This window comes from Phaenicophaeus curvirostris, unplaced genomic scaffold (assembly GCF_032191515.1).
Source record: "Phaenicophaeus curvirostris isolate KB17595 unplaced genomic scaffold, BPBGC_Pcur_1.0 scaffold_46, whole genome shotgun sequence".
NCBI lineage: Eukaryota > Metazoa > Chordata > Aves > Cuculiformes > Cuculidae > Phaenicophaeus > Phaenicophaeus curvirostris.
In genome coordinates, this window is record NW_027206669.1 from 1,101,488 (window position 1) to 1,117,356 (window position 15,869).

The 15,869-nt window shown below is 37.4% G+C and overlaps 1 protein-coding gene across 1 annotated transcript in view; it reads right to left on the minus strand.

Moving 5' to 3' along the window:
• LOC138733921 (uncharacterized) overlaps positions 1 to 15,869 on the minus strand; it is a 79,140-nt gene that overhangs the window by 52,075 nt on the left and 11,196 nt on the right. The window contains 14 exon segments of the mRNA XM_069881438.1: positions 564 to 623; positions 2,373 to 2,523; positions 4,548 to 4,637; positions 5,409 to 5,615; positions 7,301 to 7,510; positions 8,321 to 8,437; positions 9,193 to 9,297; positions 9,750 to 9,875; positions 10,606 to 10,683; positions 11,653 to 11,766; positions 12,350 to 12,515; positions 13,233 to 13,363; positions 13,801 to 13,953; positions 14,685 to 14,854. Coding sequence (XP_069737539.1) covers positions 564 to 623; positions 2,373 to 2,523; positions 4,548 to 4,637; positions 5,409 to 5,615; positions 7,301 to 7,510; positions 8,321 to 8,437; positions 9,193 to 9,297; positions 9,750 to 9,875; positions 10,606 to 10,683; positions 11,653 to 11,766; positions 12,350 to 12,515; positions 13,233 to 13,363; positions 13,801 to 13,953; positions 14,685 to 14,854 — 1,878 coding nt within the window.

Here is a 15,869-nt window from a genome sequence, read left to right on the forward strand (position 1 = left end):
CCTGTCTGTAACCTTTCATGAGTAGCTGAAGCAACAGTAAAATCCCCCATTTCCTTTCCACTGGGCTGAAGAGAGTTCTCACAGCCCATCTTTGTATGACACACGCAGACTCTGCAATAATCTTTGTGGCCCTGTGCTGAACTTTGTCCACTACGTGAATGCCTTTTTTGTATTGTGGAGCCCAAAACAAAACATTTGAAACAAACCCTAAATCCTAACTCAACTAAATCACAAGTGATTGCAGTTCTAAACAAAGTTACTAAAACTAAGCAGTAGAGAACCCATTCTAGCATCACTTATTCCAATTTAAACTAGAATGAACAGAAATTATTTCCCTGCCACTGTTTTTCCAGAGGCTATTCATTTGGCTGTCTACTAGCACAAAAGCTATTAATCATTTCTCCTGTAAACATATAAAAGGTTGCCATTGATGTGTCTTACAGAGGTCAGTGTGAGCTGAGTTTTTCTAACCAGTGGCTTCCTGCTGTACTCACATATTATTACTCCCAGACATCATTGATGCTGGCTAAAAATCAATTAGCTTGATTTGAACATGGAAATACCTTTCTTTTTCTGCGCTCCTCGAACATATGACACGATGTCTGACACTTTACACACGTATTCTGCACAAAAGAAAACAATATATAACGTCAACCTTGTTTATATGTCAGTATTGCAATAAAAGCCAGTTATAGCCCAGTCTACTGAACAAAAGGTGAAGTTTGGTATATTGAATCAAAAATGTGCATTCTTCTCCAATATCCACCATCTCTGTCATTTATGCATCTGAGCTGGCACAGTCGTTACGTGGTTCAGCTTACAGCTATAAAAGGGAGATAGTCATACATGGACTGTGATCCAGATGCAGATTTATCTATCTTCTAGTGCTAAGTTCTGGTTTTGTTATTTCCATTCATAATTTTTTAATTAGATTTACTTACAAAGGAAAGTTTAGCCAGCCTGAAAATTGCCCAAGTGAAATGTTGTGGCTGCTTACGGTTCTGTTTGCAAAACCATAACAGGAGCTTGGCACGTGCTTCGAGTTGGACACACATGTAAGCATTCTGCTGAGCAGATACAGATTGCAGTACATCTTAAATTAAGCAGAAGCTTCAGTAAAATACGAATACACACAGTGTTCTCACACAGATTTAGGACAGGACTCAAAGAATACACAAGTGGAGGAAAATCCCAAATGGCAAAAATTCTTATTGCCTTCTAACGAACTGGCAAACCATTTCTGGTCACGCCTCAGCTTTATATTTGTTTGTGATTTTCAGCTCTTGATATGGCAAACTTAAGAGTTTGATGGTTTCAAAAACAGAGGAATAGTGCTGGTTTGCTGATTTTTTTTTCAGAGCTGCCTTCCATTTCTGTGCTGACTATCAAAACTGGATAGAGATACAGAACTTTGGGAAAGTCAGGGATATTTACAGCAGCTTAAAAAAATAATGTATTACATGGCAAAAGAAGAAAACAAGATTATCATCAGCCTGTCCATTAACACTGATTCAGTGTTTATTAAACATTGCTATGCTGGTCTACAGAAGGATATTATCCAGTTCTAGTGATAGAAATAATAATTTTTCACGGAAAGGGTCATTGGGCACTGGCAGAGGCTGCCCAGGGAGGGGGTTGAGTCACCTTCCTTGGAGGGGTTTAAGGGACGGGTGGATGAGGTGCTGAGGGACATGGGTTAGTGATTGATGGGAATGGTTGGACTCAGTGATCTGGTGGGTCTTTTCCAACCTGGTGATTCTATGATTCTATGAAGTCAAAGACGTCTTCTGTTCACTTTCTGTGCTTCATATGTAATGCATTAATGCCTGATAATCTTTATAGACTTGTTTTGAATACAAAATAGTTCCTATAATTGCTGACCTTAAGGAATTCTATTAAGCAATATTACGTCAAATTTGGTTTCGTTTTTTAAAGATTCATCATGAGCTCATCTGTTCTAACATCATCTACCGTATCAGAGGAGGACAGTCCAATATTTCATGCAAAATAAAATGCATTACTGGTGCTTAACTAACAGTAAAAATACATATAGCTGGTATATTAATAGTTTATTGTTAACCTAGTAGGGCTGGTTAATAAGATCAGGACTGCTGTAACTATTGTTCATTTTATCAATTTTGATGTATTTAGAAGTTTTTCTTTTTTTTTTTCCAAAAAAAAATGAAAGCAAATTGTTGGGTGCTAAAGAAACCCACCCAGAAGTTCTGAATGTTTATCCTACTAATAAAAGAAATATGTCTTTACAATTTCTGTAAGATATACAATAGCAGAACAGCAGAAAGCAAAAAAAGCTTTCACCTATCCTTTTTCCTCCCTACTTGAATAAAAGACACCACACAGCTATTTCTTACCAGGGAGAGGTTTTTGTTGAAGAACAGAAACACTGCCTCTCTCAGCATCAATTGCCATAACATATCCTTCCTTACAGCCCAAGTAAATCTCTGAGGTCGCAGTCCAGCAGTGGGCAGTAGGATGCACTGACGGCTTAGCGGAATCTCTTGGCTTCAGCAAAAAAAATAAACAAGTTCAATTAACGATTGACAAATATCTGTACAAGCAGTTACGTACATTTTACAGCAAAAAAAAAAAAAAAAGAGCACTCCCTCATAGAGCCTGAGCACCTGTATAACTTCAGTCCTATTTATTCAGTTAGTCCTTCACTGAGGGGAGTAATTTGAAAAACGAGAACATTCTCCAGAGAAGTCTGTCTGGAGACAGTGGTGGAGAACTCACCTCTCTCTCTAGAAGCTTGTCTGAATGATGAATTATATTTTCATTTTAAAATTACATATTTTAAAATTTGAATTTATCTGAATTTATTCTCCAGCGCTTGTGTCTGTTACAGGTTTGTCCCCTAGCTTGGAATCCATCCGGTACTTTCCCTACCCTTGCAACAATGCTGACCCACCATAACCAATATTTTAATGATAAAATTATGATAAAATTCAACACTCTGAGACCCCAGAAGTTTGTTGTGTTTTTTTTTTAATGTCAGAATAGCACTGGAAGCCCAAATTGAAATGGTTACCCACTATTATCTCACCCTGACAAATGTTTTTCAAATTACTTTTCAACATAGTCTTCCACTGCATAGACATTACTTGCACATGTGGTCTTGCATACTTGGCAGTACTAAAGCACACTTTGTTTGAATAGTTTAGCGTATCATATAATCCAAATTACTCTGTAAAACAGCTCTGTCAACCTTTGTGTCATCTGCAAATTAGTTCCAGAAATATCCTTGCCACAGACTTTGCATGTGCCTTGAATTTCATTTCACTGAAATAAATCTCATAAATCTATCATTCTCAAATCAGGAAGAACAGAAATTCACCATCAAATGTTATTAAAGACAGTGATCTGCTCAAATACAATAGTAATAGGGGTCATATAAATACCACGATAGAAAGAAATAGATGGAACAGGGTTTGGGGAGGGGAAAAGGGGAAGAAAACACAAGAAAACCTTGTAAGAACATTTAAGAGAAGATCCAAAGCATGTGAGCAGAAGTGGTGAGGAACACTAGACAATAAGATGGATGAAAAAGAATGAAGAGTCTATAATTCTATAAAACAACACCTGCTGTCTCAATAAAGGTTCTATAAAAAGGAAATATAGGTGGACTTGGGATGAAAACATAGGACAGAGATTCATAAGCGCCTAGATGTTGCTAGTAAAATATGCCAAGGGCTGGCTACATGATTCTGGGTAAGAAGCCTACTCTCTATTTATGCTTACAAAGCATTTTGAATTTCTCAGCGGGGAAATGTTACAGAAATAAAGTATATTAATATTTACTTTATAAATCAAATAGGACTAACAGTAATAAATCTATAACAAATGGGGCTTTACATCACCCAGAAAAACATTTAATATAGGCATTTTTGCTGATTTTATGACTCTTGAAGATCACAAATCTTTGGGAAGGCTGCAACTGAGCTCCTGTGAATCAGGAGCTTTCTGTGTAAAGATGACTTCTATAATATTCCTTTGTACCTGCTGCCATGACTGTCTTAACACATAAACTAAATAAAATATGGAAAACTGAGGATGAGATTGTGTAAATTCTAAACTAGGTTGCTTCCTGAACTGCGCATTAGTAAGGTGGTGTATAAAATTATAATAATGATGATGATGATAATGCTGTCTTTCTTTGAGCTTCTCTCCCTTTTAAGTAGCAACTCTTCAGAGAAAAAAAATCCATGATGGATCCTTGTAATGAAAAGTTTTATAAAAGGACAATTAAATAAAATTGGTACTGGATGCCAAGAGGACTCAAGTATTTTTAACTGCCATTTTTTTTAGAAAATGTTGAGCCTAATACTAAATCTTTTCTCCCCCCGGCTGGTCTAGGTAGTTCCAATTGTAAACGATAATAAGAAGGAAAAGGCACACATCATCATTACCTACCATTTACACTTTATTCTCCCATGCTACATGACTGGAATATTTCAGTGCAGCATTAACTAAATAAGCCTGACCAGAGACAAAGGCCTACACAGTAAAAAGGAAACTACTTTAAGTACCTTCTCAGCAAGACGTCTTTCCATTTCAAGCTTAGCCAGCATTTCTGCTTTCTCTCTCTCTTCTTGAGTCAAGTATTTTTCAACTTTAATCTGAAGGAAGAAAATGAGGGTCATATCAGGGTTCTTCTCTCCAAATGTGATCACATGCAGACTAAGAACCTTTGGAAAGAGGGGCAATACTAATTCTTGATGCTTTTTGTATCTCTGCTCCATGATAATACTCCTCAAGAGGACATTGTTCTTTCGAACACCCCTGAAAGCATATTTAAAAATGCTAAAATAGAAACTACCATCATTTTTGTTGAGATTAGTTGTATTTCTTGCATACCTTTTCTGACAGTGAATAACACGAACTGGTGAGAGAACAGAGAGAATTGGGAAAGACTGACCAAAAGAGCATGAGATTGGTGGAATATATTGTATAAGAAGCATGGTGCTTCTTTATAAATTATCATTTCAATTTATAATTACAGTACTAAGCACGGTTTAGTACCCACACACTTAGTCTAAAACTACTTAGTCTCAAAATGGTGCTCAGAATAAACAGAGAAACCCTTATCTATGGAAGTAAACCCTCCAAGCCTGGCTTGAATCTTACACTCAGGAACAGGGGGAATATCTACCTAATTTATAGCCAATTAAAAACTTAACATCAACGAATTAAGATTGTATACATCTTATTCATTTTGGATTGACTTATTATAAGTTTTCTCCCTAAAGAGTGAAGGGAAGCAAAAGAGACAAAAAGATGATTTTAAGTACACAGACACATCTGTTTTCAGCTTTTCAATGTCTGGCAATGACAGGAATTAAATAAATATATTTGAGTAGGTGAAAGAGAAAGATTCATTTTTCAAACACCTCTGAATCCTGAACTGTGAGTGCTCGCTCTGGTATCTCATCATCTGTAAGAGCTGGCTCCCACACTTCCAACTGCAGATCAAGTTGTTCCAAGATTTCTCGGATCCTCAGGTTTCTTTCTTTCACTCGTTCTATCTCCTGCTCCTTTTGTTGTGCAACTATGTCAAATTCCTTATTAAAAGCAGTTTTCAGTTTGTAAATGATGTCCTGAAATACCAAAAAGGGAAACAGCAATATGGCACAGGTCACATCCATCCATGATTATGGGACCACTCCTCAAGCCATCAAAACCATAAATGTGTGTAATTGTATGTGTGACAGGGAGATAAACTGGTAAAGCCCTTTAATGAAAATCATATAGGCAGAGTTCAAGCTTTGTTAAATAGAGGTGGGCAAACTATCATTCGTGGGGTTTTTTTCCCGCATAGAAATTTTTATTGCTGCATATTGCTGCAAACACTGGATAGAAAATTCTATTTGCTTGTTTTTGAATTCTTTGGCTGAAAGAAGGGGCCTCAAAGGAAAAAAACACATGACCTATAAATCTAGAGACTGTAAATCACAGGTAGAGGGGCATACTTTTAAGGGACATACACGCTAAGGACATATTTTCCTGATTTTTAAGTGATTCATCCTGCAGTTTCAATAATGCTTTTATGTGATTTTCTGCCTGGCATATGTAAGAAAAATTCCCTCATTAAATAAATAAACAAAAGTCGTAAACTATTTTTTTAAAACAGCTAAGACCTTACAATGATTTTAAAAATCATATATTCTCGGTGCTTAAATTCTTCCTTTAGCCTACAGAATTGACCTCAACAAAGCAGAACAGAATATTAAGAGAGAAAACTATGTGTGTCTCCTACTACATCAATTTAATAAAATGAAACATGGAAAGGATTTCAGTTCTATCACCAGATTTTACATTTTGAGATGCTTAGCTGTCTGCAATTTGTATTACAATAAATATTTTTGTGGCCATGATTATTTCATTGGTTTCTAATACAATAATAAGTTATGATGTAGTAAGGCAGGATGGCAGATAACATAAAGTGTTGCTGGGAGACAAAAGGCTGTGCTCAAGTGTTTGTCAGCTACCTATCTAACTCTCAGCAAATTCACTGCACTGGCCAAGAACACAGCAGACTTGTCTGCTATTAGATATATCGTATGCATCTTGAAAGCCACACAGTAGAAAGATCTCGTTACATCCAAACTTACATCTAAAATTGCTCCTTGTGTTTCTTCCCCATCTGCTTTAAAAACTAGTGTATCTACTAGATTTTATGTATTACAACGCATAACTGTTGAGCTCTGCTACCAGTTGTAGCCTTAAAGAGCTCTGATGAGGCAATGCTTTACTGTTGTTTAACCACTTCTGCCCTTGCAGATCATCTTCATAAGAAGCCTTTTATGTAGCATGTTTACTGCTTAATAAACAGGCCAGGGTAAGAGAAGGGAGAGTCGGATAGTAAAGAATATTAAATAACAGAAACACTGAAGGCTCCAAATGAAGGGCTGGTAAGACTGTAAAGAAATGAAATGGTGTGAGGATACAGCTGAACTTTCATTCAGCAGCAAATAGTATGGAAAGAGGTCATGTTTCCACAGGCATGCTGAGCTGTGCAAGCCAGCTATACAAACACCAGAGGACAAATAGAAATACTCTCAAATTGGGTAACCAATTTCATAAAAACGTTTTTCTTCCACACCTGAGCTGGCAAATCCACATGGTGCTTTGCTGCACGATGTGCATTTATCTGTAACACAGTGGCCTGTGCAACTCTCCATTGTAGTGTCAGTACACCCAAAATCTGAGCGTCTGTGACTGCTATGAGAACCCAAAGGTGTGGCAGTGCCACTACAGTAATACAAACTTGAAAAGACATCACCTTTAATAACACTATCTGATTGACTTTCTGCTCCCTACTGTGCAAGTCCAGTTGGTGGTACAGGATAGATGTATCTCCACCATACTGAGAGCTCAGACTTCCAATCAGGCAGGAAGATGCATTATCATCAGCCGTTACGTCTTCTGTCTTCTCTCGTTCTTCCTCAGGTAATACAGTCTCAGACTCAGTCTCAGGATTTTTCTTCTGAGCCTGAATATCACAAACATGACAACTGTGTTAATTTTGTATACGAACCAGTGGCACACGTATGAAAAAATTCTAGAGATCATATTCTGCAATTAAGCCCAGTGATCAAAAACCCACAAGTTGAAGTGAACGTATACAGAATATTTGGTCCAGTTGTAGGATCCCCAGTACAAGAAAGACACAGGCATTCCGGAGCAAACCCAGCGATAGGCCACTAATACAATTAAGGGTTTGAAGCACCTAATATGTGAAAAGAAGCTGAGCGTGCTGGGATTGTTTAGCCTCAAGAAGGAGAAGGCTCTGGGGGTGGTGTTTAATAACACATATAAAAACCTGAGGAGTAAGGACAACAGAGCCAGACTCTTCTCAGCGGTGTCGGTGACAGATTGAAAGGAAATGGTTATACATCAAAATACAGAACATCCAACTTAAATATAATGAAACACATTTCCTCTGAAGGTTGTCAAACATGGGAGAAGGTAGCCTATAGAGGTTATGGAATCCTCCATCCTTGGAGATATTCCAAACCTGACTGGACATGGAGCTGAGTAAATTGTTCTAGGTGGGCTGGAGTAGATGACTTCCAAATGGCTTATCTAACCTCAGCTCTTCTGTGATTCTTCAATACTAATGCATTTGTTCTAAGTAAAACCACAACATTTCATCTTTACGAATATCTTCAAATTTTTAGGGAAGTATTTCTACAGCGAAAACGGACCCAAGAAATGTGTCTATGTAAAAAAGGGGTTAAGATGCCAACTCAGAGCATTCTGATCTGAAATGCCTATATGCAGTACTTCAAAGGGATTGTACCTCATCATCAGCTGTCTCAATCTTCTTTAACTGGAGAACTTTCTCCAGAATTTTCAGTTCTTCTTCAGTACGTTCCTTCATTGGATAATTTTTCACTTCAGAAGCTATATGGAAGCACTGTTCAATTATATTTTTTTTTTAGAAAACAAAAACACCCAAGGTAAAAACTTCTTCAGAACACATCTGTTAATTCATTTGTCCAAAAACTGAATGCTAAATAGTTACAGAGGCTTCTTAAAATCAGAAATAATATTGATGATCAATTAATGTAGACAATCCAGCAAGAATATAGGAGTCAGAAAAAAACCATTTGCCTTTTTGGTAGTAAAAATGGTTGGTTTAAAATTTGCTGCCTTTATTTATTTTTTTTTTTAAATAACCTCTGGCTATGTCCTCTTTATTCACAGAATTCAACCAGGACAAGATTTTTGGTAAAATTACTCGGTCTTTAACCACCCTTGAGATAATCTAGTATCACTAGTTTGACTAATATCCCTCTGTTTAAAATAGGCAAAATCAGGGTTAAATTTTGCTTTTACATTCTGTGTTGCAGAAGTCCTACTGACCCAACACAGAAACATAATATTTACCTTCTCCTTTTAGCAACACTGCATGAAGATATTCTCTAGTATCTAGGAACTAAGGAGTTACTTATTTGCTTATTAGCACATTTATCCACTTTAAAAGGCAAAATCAGCCAGGCTCGGTCAAAATCAACAGAATGAAAGATTTGCATGAGCCCTGGAAAGAAGTGGTTTTTTTCCTCATACCATAAGCAAACCAGAAATGTGTTATACTTCTATTTATTTTGTTTCAGTACCTTAAGGAATCAATAAACTACTGCAGTAAGTGAGTTAGAAAGTGATGGTTACCTTAACAGCACGTCCTTTTACACACATTGGATCCCAGCACTCATGTTTGATGACACTCTGCAAATAGCAGTTGGCTAAATTCTCCATTTCAATCTCCTTCCTCACCTTTCAAGATACAGAAAAGAAAATAATGACATGTGGTGCAAACCAACAAGATATAGGCAATTTGTATTGAGTTGTTGAAACAAACCTGGCAGATTAAATGAATTACCCGTATTTCATAATCTTAGACTACTGCAGCTATCTTCTCCAAAAATGATATTGCATACTACTGCTACTGAAAGGTGTCATTTCATATGTGAAGAAAAGCATTCCAGAACTTAAGCAGCGCTGTACCCAAGGTCACAGTGTCAGATTTACAGTTTCTGGCATAGATCATATTCCAACTGGCAATATCTGCATTAGCAGATTCACCTGCTTCAAAAAGTGACTTAAAATACTTTTACGCTTTCCTGCTTCTCAACAGTGAACAACTTTGAGATCATCTTCTATTCTTCAGTTATTGCTTCTCCTTTTCACTGCTAGTTTTAAAATGTTCTCTTTCCACTCTATCATACCCTGGCCACTTCTTCTTCAGCCTTTTCTTGTGCTCTTTCCTGTTCTTCTACATCCAGGTTGAACTCCTGCTGCTCCAGTTTCTCAATGTCTGGCACCAGTTCATTTTCATGCATCATTTTCTGAACCTGTTTTTTTAAAAAATAAGTATAAGGAATAAAAAGTAATTCGAATGTGAATAGAGGAAACACTGGTTTTAACACTGTGGAACTTGATAACAGAGAAAATCATTTTAATTGCCTCCACTTTTAACTGCTTCATGGTAATTGGTAGAACGTGCTGCCTGTACCTAGTGACAGAGACTACTATGTGAATATATTTCATCCTTCCCTTAAAGCTCATTTGGATGTTATATGTGGAGTTGTGCATACTTTCTAAGAATCTGTAGCATGGAATTGTTCATTCTTTAGTTCTGAGAACTTTCAAAAGTTTTTATCTATCTCATGCAGTTCAACAAAGGGAAATGCAAAATCCTGCATCTGGGGAGGAACAGCCCCATGCAGCAGGATATGCTGGGAGCTGAGCAACTGGAAAACAAACTGGAGAAGGAAGAGCAGAGGATGACAGTTTCTATAACGGAAGGCTGTTAGACCAGCAGAAACTAGCCTGCTGAGGGGATAGATTGCTCAAGATATAAGGGTGGTACAAATTTTTTAGTTGGAGCAAAGGAACCTCAGAACCAGACAGTTGTTCCTGACAGGTTCAGCACGCTGTCCCTGAAGAGACAAATCTCTCTATTACCTGTCTGCTCAGTGTTTATGACAAAAATGTAACTAAGCACTAGAGCTGATAGTTGTAAAGGAAGTGTACATGTAAACAAAACTGTAAGCTAAGCCATTACACTTGTAAGAAACTCACAGTTTCATGCAGCTTTTTAATTCCCATTTGCAGCTCTTTCTTCTGGTTAGCAAACCTCTCAGTCTCTTCTCTAATGACCTGACATACAACAGATATATTTTTGAAAATAAAAAATAACCCAGGAAACGACTGAAGTGATCTAAAGGAACATTATCTGTACAGAAAACAAAACTCAGAAGGGATTAATAACTGAAATAGACATAAGCTTAATTCAATAGGTTGATTCTTAGAACTGCTAAAAAGAAAAATGATTGTACACCCAGTTCACACTGTAAACTGGTTATACAGAAACAGAGCTTAAAATAAGGAAAGAAAGAAAGTCACTCCTGAGATCACACAGAAAGCAATGATATTTCGTCTTATCATTGAGCCCCAGAAGCTGGAGAATATATACAGCTCTGGTTCATAACAAAAAGAACCTGCTACCACCCATAATTCATATTTCTGAGGAAAAAAATTATCTATGCTAACATTAATATAGCAATTTCCAGACTCACAAAGCACTAAATCCCCTCTCTGCACACTATTAGATCTTTGATGAACTTTTACTCTTAAAAAACTTTGGTTCCACATCATACTCACCTCAACCTTAACCTGGAATAAACCTCAGGGGGTTTGCAATTAATGTCATATTGTTGACTATTGATTTATCAGTGCTGTAGAATTTTTTATTCTGGCCCTTGGGAAGAAGCACCTGCTTGGTTTCTGGTAATAATCTTCAGTGTAACTTCTTGACATTTAGAAGAAAAACATCTTTACAAGTTTCTAAAGGAAGCCGATTTCTCTGGCAATTTCTTTTTTTTTTCATTTACTCCTTGTGTAGAAGTGGCCTTTTGGCCTTTAGAGCTCCTATTGTGCTCAGTACCTGCTCTGGTGTGTTTATAACGTTGACCCTAACTTTTCTAAAGGTCTAGATGGCAACGCCTTAAAGGGAGGCCCAAATGTCAGAAGAGCTTTAGAAAGTAGATTACTTTACAGCACATAATTCAAATCACTACTGACTCTTGAAAACTCCTGTTTTGATTATTACTTGTTCTATCGAAGTACCTTCTTCATTTTCTGATCTATCCACATCATTTCATTGGTATTGGCTGAATATGAACTGGTGACGTTTCCGTCTTCCTCTGTCACCTCTACATTGGAAGATTTAAGCGATGCATCCTGAAATTAAGGATATAAACATCCATCTCAGGTACTTAGAGAGAATAAGAGAGAGACCAAAATAAAATAAAAATTGGACTCGCATTAGAAGCACCACCACGTCATTAAAGAGAATGTTACAATATTTTTACTCCCTAACCAGGCTCCAGATTTGGTCCAGAAAACCCTTGCTGTTATGCAAAGCCTTTTGACTCAAATGGCCTGACATTACTAACTTCTGTAATTGCTGCTTTGCTTGATTTCAACAGGAAAACAAACAACACACAATGTATAGCAGTAATATCACACTGGAAATGACAAATAATTTCACATGAGGAGAAATTGACTTTCACAGAGTTTTCTGTGGCTGAAGAAACCATGTGAAACTGAAGCTGTGAATGCCATCTTCCCATAACTATTCCATTTCCTTGTTTATACTATTCTACAAATTAAGAATTAAGCATATTCAGCCTATCCTTGGGAGTATTTTGCTACTTCTGCAAAAGGATCAGAGTTTGTTTGGAGGACAGTTTTTATCATGTGCAATTTTAGGATAATGATCAAACCTTCCCCCCGCTTCCCTAAAAATAAAAAAAAACCCCACCTTAAATTTCCCTTCTGGAAGTGATTCTGCTGTGGATTCTGGGTCAAAATGCCGTTCTGCCATGGATTGTAAAACAGTATTTTCATTTGAAGTGGACTTGTTCAGTATAGCAAGAAGAGATCGCCAGTGAAGATCAGCTTCCTCAGCTTCAGTATTCTTTACCTTCCTAGTAAATAGAAAATAAATTGATGTATTTTTATGTCTTATAATAAAGGACAAATTATTAAATATTCCATATAACAAAATTACTAAGTTGTTCAAAAATGCCTATTCAATATTTTTACATATGATTTAATATTGTTTGAGTTCTAGCATTCATAATTAAGTGAAGTTTCTTCAGAATTAGAAATTCTGAAAGATTCGTTACCCAGAGTAGAAATACCACTCTGGTGGACCCATCTTCCATTTATGCATCTGCCTGAACATTTGTTATACCACAGAAAAGCTGTAGTTTCACGTGTCCCTCACTCCTAATGTTTGCTAAGAGCTCTCTATGGGCACAGTTCAATTCCCTCCCGTTAAATCTGTAATGTCCCCTAATCACTGAAATAAAATGGTATCTCATGAGATTATATGGCTTAGATCCTCAGACACCCCATTCCAGATGGTTTATTTGAGAGTGATAAGCAGCTTATTATGGGTAATGCTTATCAGAAGACACTCCTTTATCTTGTATTGCAACCGCACCCAAAGTCCAAGACATTCTCCACAACACTGGTGGGAAGCTTTAAATGAGCTAGGGAAGCTACCTCTAAGGATGAGAGGAGTGACTTCATCTAATTCTTAACCTTACTTTGAGACTAATAAAAAGTCTAGAATCACAAATAGATGCAAAATTTGTCTGTCAGGATACAAAAATTCACACCATCAATATTACACATACTTCCATTTCAGGCACACCAGGGCACCATCATTTTTCCCAATAACAAGGATAAATTTGCTATCCAGAGAAAATACCGTGGATCTGATTCCTCCTCCTTGATATGAGTGACAATGCATACGAGCGAGTATATCCTAGAAAAGTCACAGAAGCAGTATGAGTAAATATGTTTTTGTAACAGGGTATGTCTATAAACTATGCTTCTGTATTTTCTTATAGAAGTCAATCCAAAATGTCAACACGAAGTATATAAAAGCCTAGGATTTATGATTTTGTGATTTTTGACTACAGATGGGACAAGTTTCTAGAATACTAATTTTGCAGGTGATGATAACGAAAAGTAGTAAAATTATCTACCCCAAGATTTGCTGGAGAAGAAAGTAAGTAGTTTGTATAATCATCAGTTATAAAAACAATTGTACTATATAATGTTATGACAGTTCATGTTCAACGTAAATTTTTCTGGAACACTTTATATTCAAGCAAAGAAAAGCTTCCAGTGAAAGAAAGTAGCTTGCACACCTCTTCCTCGCGTACACCAAACAAAGCCTGTACCTGGATGCCTACCTACCATAGTAGGAGTGTGATAGACGAACAAAACACCATCGTTCGCTGCTGATGCCAGCCACCGGCCGTTGGGTGATAAACAGAGGATCCCCGATCCAAACTGATTGCTACGAATCCTCTTCTCTGATAAAAATACTGATGGGTCTTCCGATATAGTCTGCCGAACAAAGAAAATGTTAGCAGCAGTTCAGATTATGGAGATGTCTATGCCATTTTGAGAAGGCTGATGGCAGTTTTGTGGGTTATCACATGTGGTGATTTACAATCCAAACACTTGGATTTCTGAGCTCAGGAAGCAGTAACATTGCTACGATGATTTGCTTCTCATCTCTTCAAAAGGGTCTGTGTGTTTTTATGTGCCTGGGCCCAGAGTTGTCAAGGAGGAATGCCCACCTTTGGAATTCACCTTCTTCCTTGACCTGACTCAAACTGGGGGAGACCTATGAGCTACAGAGAGGTCCAGTTCATCAGCAGGCAATGACAGTGACCACTACTTCATTTCAGGCAGGGCTGAGCTGGGTTTGCAGTTGTGTCTTAGAGTCATGGGCTCACATGGGCTCAGTGCTTTTAAGAGCTGGATACTCCAGTTACTCAGCAGACTGCACAAAAGCACAGCTCCAACACAGAAGCTACACATGAAGTGCCTGCAAGCTGTACAAGTTTTAAGAAGCAACATTTGGCTTTCTCTGTAATCAAACAAGAAGATTGCTTTTGCCAGATTTCTGAGCAGGTGGTAGGATACTAAAAGTTGATGTTTATGGATGGAGTAGATATTTTGAGTGCAGAGATGACTTTTTATGATAATATCCTGCTATATTAACTTCAGCTACAGCCTTTGTTTGATGGTATTTAACCATCACCCAAAATAAAGCAGCTTCAGAAAATTACCTTTTCAGTGAGATGATATTTACAGATGAAAAGTCCAGAGGTACAGTAACCATACACAATATTATCCTTCAATCTGACTGCTGAGCTCAAAGGGCAATCCAGATCATAACGCTCCTGTTTAATGGCACTAGCATCAAACATTCCTTGGTCATTAACATACTCATCATTATCTAGAAGCGTGAAAAAAGAAACAGGGAGGAAAAGGCATCATTACCACTAATGCAGGTGCTTCACCCATCAAGTAATTAAGAAAATCAGTCTCAGCAAGGAGTGAGCATTATGCGAGTTTTCAAGGAGACTAGGAATTAAGACACCTAGGTTTGACACTTACTCTGGGGGTCGTGCCAATCTAGCACACTGCAGTGAAGCAGAGAGACAGCTCTAAAGAAGTCCTAGAAACGGTTTAACCACAGTGATGTAATTGTTTGCATACCCTGATTTACCCTGCTCTGCTGTGCCTTAGTTAAATTTATGCATTTAAGACCTCTCATGACAACTGAATTAGTTTTCCACCTGTTTCCAGAAAGTGCCCCGAACTGATCATTCCAAGAATATCAGTTTTCCAGAAGGTGAATGGAAGTTTGCCTTTCTTAGGCGTCCTTAACGCCCCCCCCCCCTTTTCCTCATAGTGACACTTTTCTCATAGAAAGTTTCTTTAACATTTCCTATTGGGACACAAGGTAATATTTTTTAAACACAGTAGACTTTTTCCTTGGTGCTTTTACACAGAAAAGCTATAACAAAGACAGGGAATCACTATTTTTTTAGATAGATCAACCTTTAATATTTTCCTTCTGAGCTATTACATACCTATAATAATTCTTTGAAGAGGCTGGTGGGATTGATTCCCCTTTGAACACCCGATATGCTAGTCTGCAAAAGGGTGATGCCTAGAACAAGGTCTCTGTGACTGGCTTCGGGCATTGCCCACTCAATAGTAATAATAACAGCAATAACAACCACCACCAGTAGAAGTAGTTGTTAAGCGATGGCTTTGTGAATCTGCAAATGAATTACTTCTTCCTTCCTTGGCCTTCCCTTAAAAGATCACATTTTGCAATGATTGAGCTGACTATAAAGCCTACCGAATGCTGTATGAGAAATGATGTCCCAGGAGAATGTACAGAGGAGATGAAGAAAGAGATTAAGATTTGTGTTAATGGATGGCAATAATATGATCTTCCC